This window comes from Entelurus aequoreus, linkage group LG05 (assembly GCF_033978785.1).
Source record: "Entelurus aequoreus isolate RoL-2023_Sb linkage group LG05, RoL_Eaeq_v1.1, whole genome shotgun sequence".
Lineage (NCBI taxonomy): Eukaryota > Metazoa > Chordata > Actinopteri > Syngnathiformes > Syngnathidae > Entelurus > Entelurus aequoreus.
The window spans coordinates 45,258,286-45,272,747 of NC_084735.1; the positions used below are offsets into that span (position 1 = coordinate 45,258,286).

The 14,462-nt window shown below is 37.3% G+C and overlaps 2 protein-coding genes across 5 annotated transcripts in view; one reads left to right on the forward strand and one right to left on the reverse strand.

Annotated features, from left to right (window-relative positions):
- p2rx5 (purinergic receptor P2X, ligand-gated ion channel, 5) overlaps positions 1–10,838 on the forward strand; it is a 42,038-nt gene extending 31,200 nt beyond the window's left edge. For 2 of the 4 annotated variants that reach the window (XM_062048221.1, XM_062048223.1), the window contains 5 exons: positions 1,160–1,293; positions 1,364–1,457; positions 1,533–1,598; positions 1,673–1,761; positions 7,101–8,013. In XM_062048221.1, the coding sequence (XP_061904205.1) occupies positions 1,160–1,293; positions 1,364–1,457; positions 1,533–1,598; positions 1,673–1,761; positions 7,101–7,362 (645 nt within the window). In that variant the 3' untranslated portion in view covers positions 7,363–8,013. Of the gene's footprint in view, positions 1–1,159; positions 1,294–1,363; positions 1,458–1,532; positions 1,599–1,672; positions 1,762–7,100 lie in introns of all 4 variants that reach the window. The other 2 variants (XM_062048219.1, XM_062048220.1) reach the window with 2 other exon arrangements.
- Positions 10,839–10,851: 13 nt separating this feature from the next.
- emc6 (ER membrane protein complex subunit 6) lies at positions 10,852–13,649 on the reverse strand. The gene is made up of 2 exons (XM_062048224.1): positions 13,441–13,649; positions 10,852–11,518 (listed from the first exon to the last, which is right to left on the reverse strand). The coding sequence occupies exon 2, from the start codon at positions 11,484–11,486 to the stop codon at positions 11,154–11,156; it is 333 nt and encodes a 110-aa protein (XP_061904208.1). The 5' UTR covers positions 11,487–11,518; positions 13,441–13,649; the 3' UTR covers positions 10,852–11,153.
- Positions 13,650–14,462: the final 813 nt, after the last annotated feature.

Genomic DNA, 14,462 nt, shown 5'->3' on the forward strand with positions numbered 1-14,462 from the left:
TGTTGTTGTACTGAACACAGATTGAAACTAAACCGATTGAAATAATAATAATAACAATGAATAATTTCAAAGTCTTTGTTAGCCGTTTGTGAAGTTTTGTGCTCGTGCGCTACGTTCGCTCGCATCCTGCATCTCTGGGGGCTAAGCCCCCCCTGTCCTTAAGAGCTAGTGACGCCCCTGGTAATAGCAAAGTCACAATAAACTTTATATCTAAAACTCTACTGTGAGAAAAATGTGATCCGCCGTAAACACAGTGCATTTTATTTTGAAAATTAACCCGGTGTTTTATTTTGTATTTTGTTCACTACTTTTTGTCCCGCACGATCCGCTCTGCTCTGTGCGGACTTGATGTGCCGTGCTCAATTGATGCGCCGTGCTCCGACGTCCGGCAAAAACAGAAGCTGACACATTGAATAATAGAATAATACAGCGTTTTTCTGAAATATTACCCATATTAGATGCTGAATAAGTGAACGGCGACTAGACCATAACTCACAGGTTCAAGTTGCTCCACTGTCACGTCTCAGGGGCGCAGTTGGCTCTCTCTCCTCTCACTTACTCACTCACTCGCCCTCTCTCTCTCTCTGGCGGAAGCGGCAGGCTCAAACAACCCGGTATTAAAAGAAAACGCAGAGTTTTTGTACCGCTGTTTTTTTTTTTACATCTCTGACAGGAATTTATTAATGTTGTTTAAAGGGAAAAAAACAAAAAAACACACACACAGGCAGAGGGCACTTTTTAAGACGAGGCAAAAAAGGGCAGGGGCTCGAGCACCCATAGGGCCCTATGTGTGCACGTGCCTGTCCAGCACTGACCGGAGGGCGAGGCAGGTATAAATAACAGCCGACTGATTGACACCAGGTGTGGCCCGGCTGCCAATTAGCCGCAGGTGCGGGGAAACAGTGCTCAGGGAGACAAGCAGGAAACGGAACCAAAATAAGAGCACTGACGGGAAATAAAACACAACCACTGAGGAAAAACTAAAACATAACCAAACTGTCAGTGACAAGCCTGAAAACATGCACATGCAACATGGCCAATTCTGCCAATGATAAAATACTGTCATTTACAAATGTAACTGACATATACCTTTGTTTTAAATGTGTCATTTGAGCAACATTCACAGACGCAGAGTTGATGTATTCCTTATTCATTTCAGGGTGGCTCTGTTGGTATTCTAATTGAGTGGTACTGCGATCTGGATAAGGACTACTCGAAGTGTAACCCAGCATACAGCTTCACCCGCTTAGATATGAACTTGAACAACTCGGTCACATCAGGATACAACTTCAGGTACGTCCTCTCACTACTTTTTCTTCTTTCTCTCCTCAGTAACCCATGGAATGTTACTATTGCCTTGCAGGTACGCCAGGTATTTTAAGGATCAACACGGGGAAACCTTTCGCACTTTGTATAAAGTGTATGGAATTCGCTTTGACATCATGATAAATGGCCGGGTAAAAGCTTTCATTGGAGAAGTTTGTGAAGAGCAGAAATTCTTGTAATCATCATTTTACTCTTGTTTTTTTCAGGCCGGGAAATTCAATATTGTTCCTACAATAATCGCCATTGGTTCTGGTGTTGCTCTCCTGGGAATAGTGAGTCATTTATATTGTACACTAAAATACACCAATTGCTCTATTGTTTACAAAAAAATCTAATTTCCTTCCAGGGAGCTTTCGTCTGTGATATGATACTACTGTACATGATGAACACCAGCTCCTTCTACAGAGAAAGGAAGTTTGAAATCATCAATTTCAAGTACGACTTTGCGCAAATGTGGAATAGCATTTTTTTTAAAAACATTTAATCATTGTATGGACATTTTTCATGTTTGGCCTGGTTACACAGAAAAATATTTCTAAATTGTTGGGGACACTTTGAAAACGAAAAAAAGTGAAATGAAAAAGTTGACAAGAAACATGTAATGTAGCAAGAATTAATAATCTTAAAATTGCCACATAAAAGCAACAGTTGGAGATAACCCTAAAAGAAAAAATACCATAACACGTTGGAATTTTATTTGTTAGTTAAATAATTATATAAGCATTTTTTTTCCAAAATAAACATTTTAATGTTCGCTTTTTACCCCCAACAAATATATATTTTTTAACATACAAACATCATACTGTTTCCCTGGAGGTGTCCTGATTTGATATTGGGTATCTGTTCAATATGAGCAAAAAAAATAAATATTGGATCTGAAATCTCTGATACAAGCAGCCCTGAAGTGCGTTTACCTGTGCAAAGCTGGACAGCCAGTTAACATCTAAATGTCCTACGATAAGCACACAAAGTTGGTATTTTCTTATATTTTAGTGAAGTCATTTACAAAAGGTAAACATTGTAGGCTATAGGCTACTACAAGCGAGCAGCTACACCACAGCTAAGCCCACAATAGCACACATGCTAAACATACGTAATAAATGTCCTAAATTGAACAATATTGCAGTCTAAAACATGACGTGTCAATATAAACAAGTATAAAACATAGTTGCATATAACTTACATATACAAAGTCCTCAAGGCAGAAGCGTATCAGAAAGTGTCCAGTAACAAACGTGTCCGCATCATTCAACTTACTGCATCACGCCTTTAATTTAATGCATTATTACGACCACTAGGTGTACTAAACACAAATTAACACTGCACTTCAGAAGCATAAATCTGTCATAAGGTTAGTGTTTTTTATACCTACCGTTGCTCTCTGAGTAATTTCACTTGATCAAAACGTTCATAACATTCCACACTACAAAATAATAAAAGTATCTCCTGTGATTTCTGCTGATATCATATTGCATTTATATCGATATCGGCCAACACGCAAGGTTCCACTATTGGTCTCGTATCGGAAGTGAAAAAGTTGCATCAGGACATCGATTGTTTCTTCTCTCATTGAAGCATCATATTTTGCCTTTTAGCTGAAGTTGGCTTAGAAGGTTCAAACACTTTTACATATAGTTTTCCCAAACTGCTGCGCTTCCCCTGACCTCCTCTGGTGCCCCCCAGTGGTCTTACACTTTTTAAATTGTTGACCTTTGGTCTGGCATGTACAGTACTTGGTTTTGTAAAGATATAATTAATTCAATGAGATATTGTATATTATTAGATACTACACTGATATGCTTTGTTACCTATAACTAGGTGTGGGGAAAACATTTATTTTAGAATTGTGATTCTTATTTTTAACGAGTCTTAAAGGGGAACTGCACTTTTTTGGGAATTTTGCCTATCATCCACAATTATTATGAGAGACCTGACAATTTTTTTTGTATTCTAAATATTAAATAAATGTGATCAAAAGTCCGCTTACAATGGAGCCTATGGGAGCCGCTCTATTCTGCCTATAAACCCCTTAAAACCACCTCCATTAAAGGGGAACAGCACTTTTTATTGGAATCGTTCACAGCCATTATGAGAGACAAGAAAACACATATCTTTTTTTTTAAAACGATTTTAAAGATGATAAAAAACGCTTGAAAGATGCGGCTAATGGTGCTTAGCCTTCAAAGCCCTCTAAATCAATTTCAAAACCCTCCATTAATGTTTTATATACACAGTGCAAGTCTATATATAATGTAGTACCAGACACATTCATAACAATATGTTTGATAATTTTAATCATTCCCGGGACTGATTTTTTCCGAGCATTGATTTCTGTTTCCACAGCAGCGCATGTCTGACTTCTGACAACAAATGTGTGTTTCTGCTTCTGGAATAAAACACAAGTGCGTTTTCTAATCATGGCAGACTTGGTAACAGACAACGAAGACGACTATTTTTTGACAAATGAGGATTTACAACCTTATACTTTTGTAGCTAAATATACTGCTGCTGATATAAGCAAGCATGGAGAGTGAGACATTGGAGCAGACGGAAGCTGGTAGAAGGGATGAAAGTAGGGATGCCCGATAATGGCTTTTTGCCGATATCCGATATTCCGATATTGTCCAACTCTTTAATTACAGATACCGATATCAACCGATACCGGTATATAGAGTCGTGGAATTAACACATTATTATGCCTAATTTGGACAATCAGGTATGGTGAAGATAAGGTCCTTTTTTAAAAAAAATAACAAAATAAAATAAGAGAAATAAATTAAAAACATTTTCTTGAATAAAAAATAAAGTAAAACAATATAAAAACAGTTACATAGAAACTAGTAATTAATGAAAATGAGTAAAATTAACTGTTAAAGGTTAGTACTATTAGTGGACCAGCAGCACGCACAATCATGTGTGTTTACGGACTGTATCCCTGCTGACTGTATTGATATATATTGATATATAATGTAGGAACCAGAATATTAATAACAGAAAGAAACAACCCTTTTGTGTGAATGAGTGTAAATTGGGGAGGGAGGTTTTTTGGGTTGGTGCACTAATTGTAAGTGTATCTTGTGTTTTTATGTTGATTTAATAAAAAAACAAAATTTAAAAAAACTAAACGATACAGATAATAAAAAAACAGATACCGATAATTTCCGATATTACATTTTAAAGCATTTATCGGCATACAAACATCGGCATTTATAGATGAAAGCGATTTTGACGCTTCAAATATGGAACTTGGAGCCAAGCTATTTCGACATAAATGGATTGCTTACCAAAATCAACAGGAAACGTCCGCGGCCATGATACACACAGCACGTCATGCGTGTTGTTACAACTACAGTACATACGCTGTCTGGCTGGCTCAGCTGTGTACAAACAAAACATGAAATGTGTGCTAATACTTTACAGATACTGGAATATGATTGTTCCTGTTTTTCAGTCAGTACAGATTGGTGTCCTATCGCAGTGTTGTGCATTACAAACTCAAACACGTTTTGTGTTGTTGTAGAAGCTATCTTATCTCTTTCCGTAGCAAGCTTTTACGGCTAATACCGTAGCATGGCGATATGTTACTACGCTAGAAAAAGAGTTCCTCAGTGTTCGCTCTTACAATAACAATGTTGCTACAGCTTGGTTATTATATAGGTTACAAAACGTAAATGAAGCACTGTTGATGGTTTTTGAATGCATTTTAAAGTGATTTAAAGGCAGAATTAATGGCTCCCATCACCTGCATTGCTAGCCACCTAAAACGAGCCGATATTTATATGTTAGAAAGCGAAAGAAAAAAACCAAAAACTTTTGTCTTCTGGTGTCTCATAATAATTGTGATAAGCAAAATTCCCCAAAAAGTGCAGTTCTTCTTTAAGGTTTTATATACATGATGTATGTATATATGTATAGTAGTAACAGGCACATTTATAATAACATTTAGTATTTACGTATTTTGATCATTTTATAATAACTTTTATAATAACTTTACAGTACAGATAAAATAATCTTATAATTTACAATAATTTCAAAAACGCATCACAATGTTTGCTTTTTTTTTTCATCACTGATTACTACTCACTGCAGACTTCATGAGAGCTAACAAACATAATAAAACACCACATACTGTACAAGGTCTGCTGTCATTAGAATGTCGACTGCTAAAATGTTCATACAGTCCCATTTAGATTAAAAACGACCATAATCCTCGCGAAGAAAAGGGGCGGGGGCACGGAGGGGACCAACCGTCTTTTCGTGTCGTTCTCTCAATTTCCGGCTCCAAAATGGCTGTCAAAGTGTACCAACTGTCAATGTGTACATCCTCAGACTTCTTCTGTCCAGGTGAGATGCATGATTTATGATCTACAATAAACGTCCAGGGAGCAAAGTAGTGAGGAAACACCTCGACAGTCCATCAAGTCGAAATTGTACACAGGCTTGTGTGCCGCTATAAATAGTTTGTCTGTCGTAGCGCTTATAGTAACAATATCACTAATACTTGGTATTAGTGATACACAAAATATTAGTGATACACAAAATGTAAATGGAGTATTGTTGGCGCTTTTGGAATGTTTTTTTATTGGGTTTTATGGGCGGAATAGAGGACGTCCTATTGGCTGCGCTGTAAAATGACTTTATTTACTTTTATCTAAGAGTTACAATGAATTTAAAAAATCCATCCGTCGTTATGACTTTCATAATTATTGTGAACGATAGGCAAAATTCCAAAAAAGTGAAATTCCTCTTAAATTCATTTAAAAATATATATATACATCTAAAATATTTTTTTTAATCTGTCCTGTCCAGCTACTCGGGCAAATCATATTGTTGACGTAGATGCACATATCTGCTGTACAGATTTAATTTAGAAAAGTGTGGGATAATTCTCTTGTTGCCTTATTTCTGTTTGAATTTATTAAATGTTTAGATAAAATGTTATTAAACAAAACTTGTTTTCTTTTGATTGATATAAACATTTATCAGAGCTGTTTGTCTATTTGATGGGGGAATGTAGTTTCCTAATCATAGAACTGGCACCCAGTGTTATTAAAAAAAGTATTGATATTGAGTCTCGAATCGGTTTGACTCGAGATTTGATTCTAAGTCAAATCGTTACTCCCAAGAATCCAATCAAATCGTGTGGTGCCCAAAGATTCACAGCCCAACCTACAACCACAATTTGAACCTAAACACAATAACATAGCTAAAAGCATAAAAGTGAGCAGCATCTAAAGTTTATGCTCCTAAAGAAGGGGTTTCCAAAGTGTGGCCGGGGGGCAATTTCCTACCCGCAGCTAGATTGTATTGGTCCTGAATTAAATTAATTGATATTATATATATATCAGCGATCCTCAAACTGTGGTACGTGGGCTCCATCTAATGGTACACCTACGACACACTTAATTAAATGTTCAAACACAGTGTTACTCTTCAAACTGTGTGTAATCTTAAGATTAAATATACTTGTTCGATAAAACCGTTGCCTTGTTTTTGATGAATATTTAGACCTACTACGCTACTGTATTTTAATGTTGGTTATTTTGGTGGTACTTGGAGAGCCATGTGTTTTCTGAGGGGGTACTTGGTGAACAAAGTTTGAGAACCAGTGATAGATATTTTTAGATATTACACTTATTTGCTTTGTGACTTAAAAAAAACATAAAGCTAAGTTTTGTTCAGATAGTGTGCTGCAAAAGTTTGGACAGCCATGACTTAATGTATGTATTGTGGATTTTAAAGATCCCAGCTAACTTACGAATTGTTGAATTCAGGAAAGAGCGGACCAAAGACAAGGCGGACAAGCCAGGACAACGGGAGAAGAAATCCAGGAAATCTGCAGCAGAGAAAGTGTCTGTGAACGCCATCAAAACAACAGAAGACATCGTGGGCTCGTCCGTTAACGCTGACAAGAAATCATCAGCGGACAAGCGGGGTCCCACCATTCCACGCAACACGGGCCAGCGCTACACCTCCACTCTCTCTCCTCAAGGTGCAGAACCAAAGCATCACATCACATTCTCTTCACTCCACTGAAAAAGACAAAACGACCCACAGTGGTGCTCTTGGTCAGTTAGGTTGCAAAAGGTGGAAGTGTTGACCTGTCGGTTCGTCCTGACTGAAGCTGCATGGTCCGTCCACACAAACGCATGTGTGCCAGGACACTGATGCATGGAACCTTGCAGATGTTAGGGATAAGCTGTCCTAAATGTCATTATTTTACCAAACTTGGCAGCCATTTACACATTTAAGTCAGTCCAGCTTATGTGCACCAGTGAAATGAGCACAGCAGCTCTGTTAGATAAGAATGTACGATATCAGACTAGAAATCAATCAGCTGACGAAAACCATGTCAAAAAACTGCCGTATTTAAAACATAACTTTATTATCACCCATTGTTATACCAGAAATAAATGTGCTTACAAGGCCTAGTTTTGATTATGTCGACAGCTGCTTATGTTGATGGCAGGAGTATGGACATAAACAGGTTCCGCAGTAGTCGTAGATCAATTTGCAACAAAGTACATATTTGCAGGGTGTACTATGGCACAAATGCATATATTCAAGAAATCACGTTTTATTTCAGTGGAATATTAACATGTTATAATATATATAGTGTAATATAATTAATTTACTGCAAACAATACTTCAATATATTATATTAAAAATTAAATTTTTAATATATTAAAAATGCATTTATTCAATTAAAAAAAATTGCATTTTTAAAAGAAAAGTACTTTTTTTTTAAATTAAAAATATTTTTAATTTAAAAAAATATTTTTTATTATTATTTAAAAATCAAACAATACTTTTGTTAATTTAAAAAATAGCTTTTTTCCTTTGTGGGAAAATCTGCCCATTTGTGCTTTTGCTCTCCAAAAAATAGTATTTTTTTCAGAAACTCTTCTCATTTACACTAGTCGTGATTTATAGATCTGTTATAATAAAAAACGTACACATACTCGTATAATACGGAGTACAGGTTAGTATGTGTGTGGTTTGACAGGCTTAGAGCTTTAATTTGTGCTCTCCGTCCACAGGAAAGGAGCACGAGATGCACAGCTCTAATACACGTGCATGTTTTTGATTGCAAAGTTAAAGCATAAGCCTGCACGTCGATTCAACCAACATTACAGATCATTTTTATTAATTAGTGCCTTGACATTTTACAATGAAGATGTTTAATACATGTGTGGAGCATATTTATTCTATGCATTTGGCTTGTTAGCTTTATTTGACAATGAAGATTAAAAAGATGGGAAGGGTTGGTGTAGTTAAAATTCATTTAAAAATTACAAGTCACTTTTATTGCAAATATTGATCTGACATCAGACAAGTCAACTTCATACTAGGGTTTGGAGGGGTGGTGCGAGCTGGCGTAGTGTAGTTACCCCAGACTGTATTATATTAGTGAAATATAACATAACCGGTGTCTCAATTCTTCACGTTTATTTACTATTCGTGGGTGGTCTACTGTAACTTGATGCAATTATAACTCAACTCCTTGTGTGCAGACTTTACGGACAAACTGCCTCCATATGACAGGACTAAGTTCTCTTCTTGAAAATGCCACCGATCCCTTAAAGGCCTACTGAAACCCACTACTACCGACCACGCAGTCTGATAGTTTATATATCAATGATGAAATCTTAACATTGCAACACATGCCAATATGGCCGGGTTAACTCATAAAGTGCAATTTTAAATTTCCCGGGGAACTTCCGGTTGAAAACGTCTATGTATGATGACGTTTGCGCGTGACGTCAATGGTTGAAACGGAAGTATTCGGACACATTGTATCCCAATACAAACAGCTCTGTTTTCATCGCAATATTCCACAGTATTCTGGACATCTGTGTTGGTGAATCTTTTGCAATTTGTTTAATGAACAATGGAGACTGCAAAGAAGAAAGCTGTAGGTGGGATCGGTGTATTAGCGGCTGGCTGCAGCAACACAACCAGGAAGACTTTGAGTCGAATAGCAGACGCGCTATCCGACGCTAGCCGCCGACCGCATCGATGATCGGGTGAAGTCCTTCGTCGCGCCGTCGATCGCTGGAACGCAGGTGAGCACGGGTGTTGATGAGCAGATGAGGGCTGGCGTAGGTGGAGCGCTAATGTTTTTATCATAGCTCGGACGAGGTCCCGTAGCTAAGTTAGCTTCAATGGCGTCGTTAGCAACAGCATTGCTAGGCTTCGACAGGCGGCACAGTATTAACCGTGTAGTTACAGGTCCAGTGTTTGGTTCGGTGTCTCCTGATAGTAGTATTGTTGATCTTCTGTCTATCCTTCCAGTCAGGGGCTTATTTCTTTTGTTTCTATCTGCATTTAAGCATGATGCTATCACGTTAGATCAGTAGCTAAAGTGCTCCGCCGATGTATTGTTGTGGAGATAAAAGTCATTGTGAATGTCCATTTCGCGTTCTCGACTCTCATTTTCAAGAGGATGTAGTATCCGAGGTGGTTTAAAATAAAAATCCGTGATCCACAATAGAAAAAGGAGAATGTGTGGAATCCAATGTAAGTTACGGTCAGAGCGAAAAAAGATATGTCCTGCACTGCACTCTAGTCCTTCAGTCTCAGGTTCCTCATCCACGAATCTTTCATCCTCGCTCAAATTAATGGGGTAATCGTCGCTTTCTCGGTCCGAATCGCTCTCGCTGCTGGTGTAAACAATGGGGAAATGTGAGGAGCCCTTCAACCTGTGACGTCACGCTACTTCCGGTACAGGCAAGGCTTTTTTTTATCAGCGACCAAAAGTTGCGAACTTTATCGTCGATGTTCTCCACTAAATCCTTTCAGCAAAAATATGGCAATATCGCAAAATGATCAAGTATGACACATAGAATTGATCTGCTATCCCCGTTTCAATTTTAAAAAATGATTTCAGTAGGTCTTTAAGTAAACAATAAAATCAAAAAATATTCCACTGCAATCATACTCTATGGGCTGTTTTACTAGTTTACAGTTTTTACAAACAAAATTACTGTTGGATATTTTGCTTTTTTTAAAAATATTAAGTAGGTTACATGCATGGAGGTAAGTTAGACTTGCTTCAAACTGTATGAACTGCATTTTCAAAATGTAGGAATTTATTTTGGTTATGGTGCATTTGTTATTGAATATACAGAATTTATGTTATGAGTGATATCATCACTTCAGGCTTTTGCCAAGTTCCAAAAGTTCATTTTAAACAAATTAGATTAATACAGTTGGGGAACATAAAATTTGGTGTCTGATAGATTAGACATTTTTAAGGTAGATTTTGGTCACTGCTTGGGAATATGCAATCAGTCTATCCATGACCTCGCTTTATTTTAATTCTGTTTTTTTAATGTGCGTCGTGTCAAAATCACCTGCTCAAAATGAAAGTAATATTCTTTACAATAGAATATCTTGATGTTGTGTGCTAAAGCCCTACTGTGACAATTTAATTTAATGTATTCCTGTTTTTATTTATTTGAACTGTCTTTGTTGGAAATGAATGACTTTTTGATGATAAGCAAAACATAAAAATGATAGGATGATGTAAGCAAACAAGTTGTTGAGAGGTATTTATTTCAATTAGTAATCACATTTTATGTATCTAACATCAGTACTGCACATTAAGTGTAGATGGAGGTGGTGTGCTCCGTAGATGTAACACTATAACCACACAAAAATAAATGTTACGGGCACTATGAGTAGTAGCAAGTGTGGGAGGACAATTGGAATTATTAACACGCTCCCTCTTATATCAGCAGGTCATAGTGGAATAAAATTCTAACTATTTTGGCTCATCTACAGATCAAATCAAGTTGAATTAGTTCAGGAGCAAGGGGACGGGTTTAGTATACGTGCACCATTCCATAAAGGAAAGTCCAGAACAGGACGTAGGTGAAAAGACCTCCAACGAGGCCCCCAGTGAAGAGTAGCCGCCTGGACTTGAAGCATTTGTTCCATCGCCGCCCAGCCTTGAGAATGAGCAACAGAGACAAGAGGAACGAGGACAAAACGTAAAAAACGAAGCCATACAGTCCCGTCAAACCCAGGATACCAGCTGTAGCTCCAGACAGCGCTGACACGGAGGTACGACAATAGTCCAGCACGGCGGCGTTGCCCCTCATGGCCACTTCGCTGATGAACTGCGGCCCCTCTCGCTTGGCGACAACGGCTGCCATCTTGGCTGTGGTTGCCGGTGGCAGGAAAATGCCTGCGGAGATAGGAAAGTGTTTACTCAAACGCTACCTTTGAAAACAATCGACCAATGTGCTAACAAAAGGTGACACAGTGGTACCTCGACTTAAAGGGGAACTGCATATTTTGGGTAATTTGCCTATCGTTCGCCATCATTATGAAAAAAATGACGACTGATGCATTCCAACTCGTAAATAATCCTAAATAAAAGTAAATTTACAATGGAGCCAATGGGAGGTCCTCTATTACGTCCATAAACCCAATAAAAAAACATCCAAAAGGCGCCCAAAAGCTCCATTTACATGTTGTGACTTGAATATGAACCAAGTATTAGTGATATTGTTATTATAAGCGCTAAAGCAGACAAACTATTTATAGCAGCGCCGTGATCACCAGCTTGTGTGACTATGTTGTCATCATTGAGTGGTAACCTGTTTCCTTGCTTGTGTAATTGTAGTCTGGATCATAAATCATGCCTCTCATCTTGATAGTAGAAGAATGAGAACGTATTATGACAAGCTGGTACATGTTGACAGCCAATTTAGACCTGGCAATGGCAAGAATGACACGTAAAGACGCTTGGTTCTACCCCACTTTTCTTGGCATGGATTATGAGTCATTTTTCATCTAAACAGGAATATAACAAGATTCTATCAGTCGGCATTCTATTGACAGCAGACATTGTACAGTAAGTGATGTTTTATTATGTTTGTTAGCGCTCATGAAGTCTGCAGTGAGTACTAATCAGTGATGTTGGAAAAAAAAAAGCGAACATCTTGATGTGTTTTTTTCAATTAATACGCACCCTATGTTTAAAATGAGCAAATACGTAAATATTAAATGTTAGTATAAATGTTCCCATTACATTACATGTATACTTACAACATGTATAAAAAAATCCTTAATGGAGGTGTTTGGATGTTTTAAGGGCAATATAGGAAAAATAGACCAATTGGCTCCATTGTAAGCTGACTTTTGATCGCATTTATTTACTATTTAGAATGAATATAAAATAAAAAAGTGTTCTTGTCTTACATAAGGATTGTGAATGATTGGCAAAAAAAAAAAAAAAAAAAGTGCAGTCGCCTTTAAGAGTGTTTTGTGGTAAGAGCTGTATCTCGGCCAATTGCTTTAAGCTGCGAGCCAAAATTTAAATCAAAAGCATCCCCACCATTAGTTGGTGTAGCAAATGTCACAGTCGCCCCTTAATATCGTTTCACCTCATCGCAGATTCCATCCATTTTCTACCGCTTGTCCCTTTCGGGGTCGCGGGGGGTACTGGAGCCTATCCCAGCTGCGGAAGGCGGCGTACACCCTGGACAAGTCGCCACCTCATCGCAGGTTTTATAATAAAAACATTTTTTACAATGTTCTACAACATTTTCGCCCTAAATTTAGCATTTCCAAACATAAATATGGCTATATGAACTTAAAAAGTCAATACCAAATTAATAAGGCCACTGGATGAGACCAGATCACGCTGTTCAGTATCGTTGCCACTGATTGACTCAGCCTATAATAATATTACCATATTGGATTAAATTAGTGGAAAGGTGACTGAAGGATAGTATTTCATGTCTAGAGGGCTCTCACAATGTTAAAAATATACTTAAATGTAGTAAACAGGTTTATTATGAAGGCTATGAAAATCTTCGATTCATATTCCTACTTTGCGAAATGTATTTTATCGCAGTCATCTCCGGACCCAATTTAAAGCGACACATCTCCGGACCCAATTTAAAGCGACACACAAGGGATCAAAACGTCATAAAATCCTTTTAAAATAATATTTCAATAATCAACATGAGCCCTTTGTAGAGCAAGAGCGGGGTATGTTTAAGTACTGTTTCACACCATGTCTATCTTATTTCAGCATACATTTATAGCATCGCTAGTGTTAGCATGCTAACGAATTGCTAAACGATGCGAGGTTCTTACCGGAGGTCAACGAAGAGGATTATTTTTGCTCCTTTGACGGCGCAATCAAAAACGCATCATCCGTAAAAAGTTACGTTGCCGACTTGAAAATGAAACAGCTTGGACGAATGTTAGCCAGAATTGCCAGGGAAACGCAAATGTATTCGAGTGTTTATGATACTCGGAGCCTGATAGCGTCCATGCTATTCGCAAGGGATTGTGGGTAGAGCCAAGTCATCAAACAGGAGGTGGTCGATGCTGCATTCTTCTCATATTTGTGATATTTGAATGTTTTATAAATTTGCTGAAAACAAAAGTAGCTTACCGACAAGGGATATATTAAAAAAAAATCAGGGAGTATTATCGCCACATTTTCAACCACTTTCACTCTTCTGTCATTGCAATGAATGACGCACGGGGGCGCCACTGACTCCCATAGTGTAATTTATTTTGTAAAATGTTTTTACAAGGCACTTACTGTAACTTAAATATATATCTGCGACCTGACAAAAAGTAGTATTTCATATCAATTAAAATTAATAACTGAAGCTATTGAATAAATTACTAATGCACTGAAATTACTAATGCACTGGAGCATAAAAGATATGCAGTTGGTATCTTTATTGATCTAAAGAAAGCCTTTGATACCATTAATCATTCAATTCTACTAGATAAAATGGAAATATATGGAATTAGGGGGCTGGCTGGTGACTGGTTAAAAAGTTATTTTAAAAAGTTTGTAAAAATGGGTCAATTTTTCTCTGATACTCTTGGCATTGCTTGTGGTCCTTGTTGGGGCCAAAACTGTTTAATGTATATATTAATGATATGTTTAATACATCCAAAGTACTGAAATGTATACTATTTGCAGACCACACAAATATATTTTACAGTAGTGATGACTATAACGAGCTCATAAATACAGTAAACACAGAACTAAACGTAGTAAAAAAAAAAATGGTTGGACACAAATAAATTATCTTTGAATATAAATAAAACTAAGATAGTGATGTTTGGAAATCGCAACATAACGTCTGAACAGA

Coding starts and splice junctions, on each gene's coding strand:
- emc6 (XM_062048224.1), bottom strand. CDS start 11,486: ATGGCAGCCGTTGTCGCCAAGCGAGAGGGGCCGCAGTTCATCAGCGAA.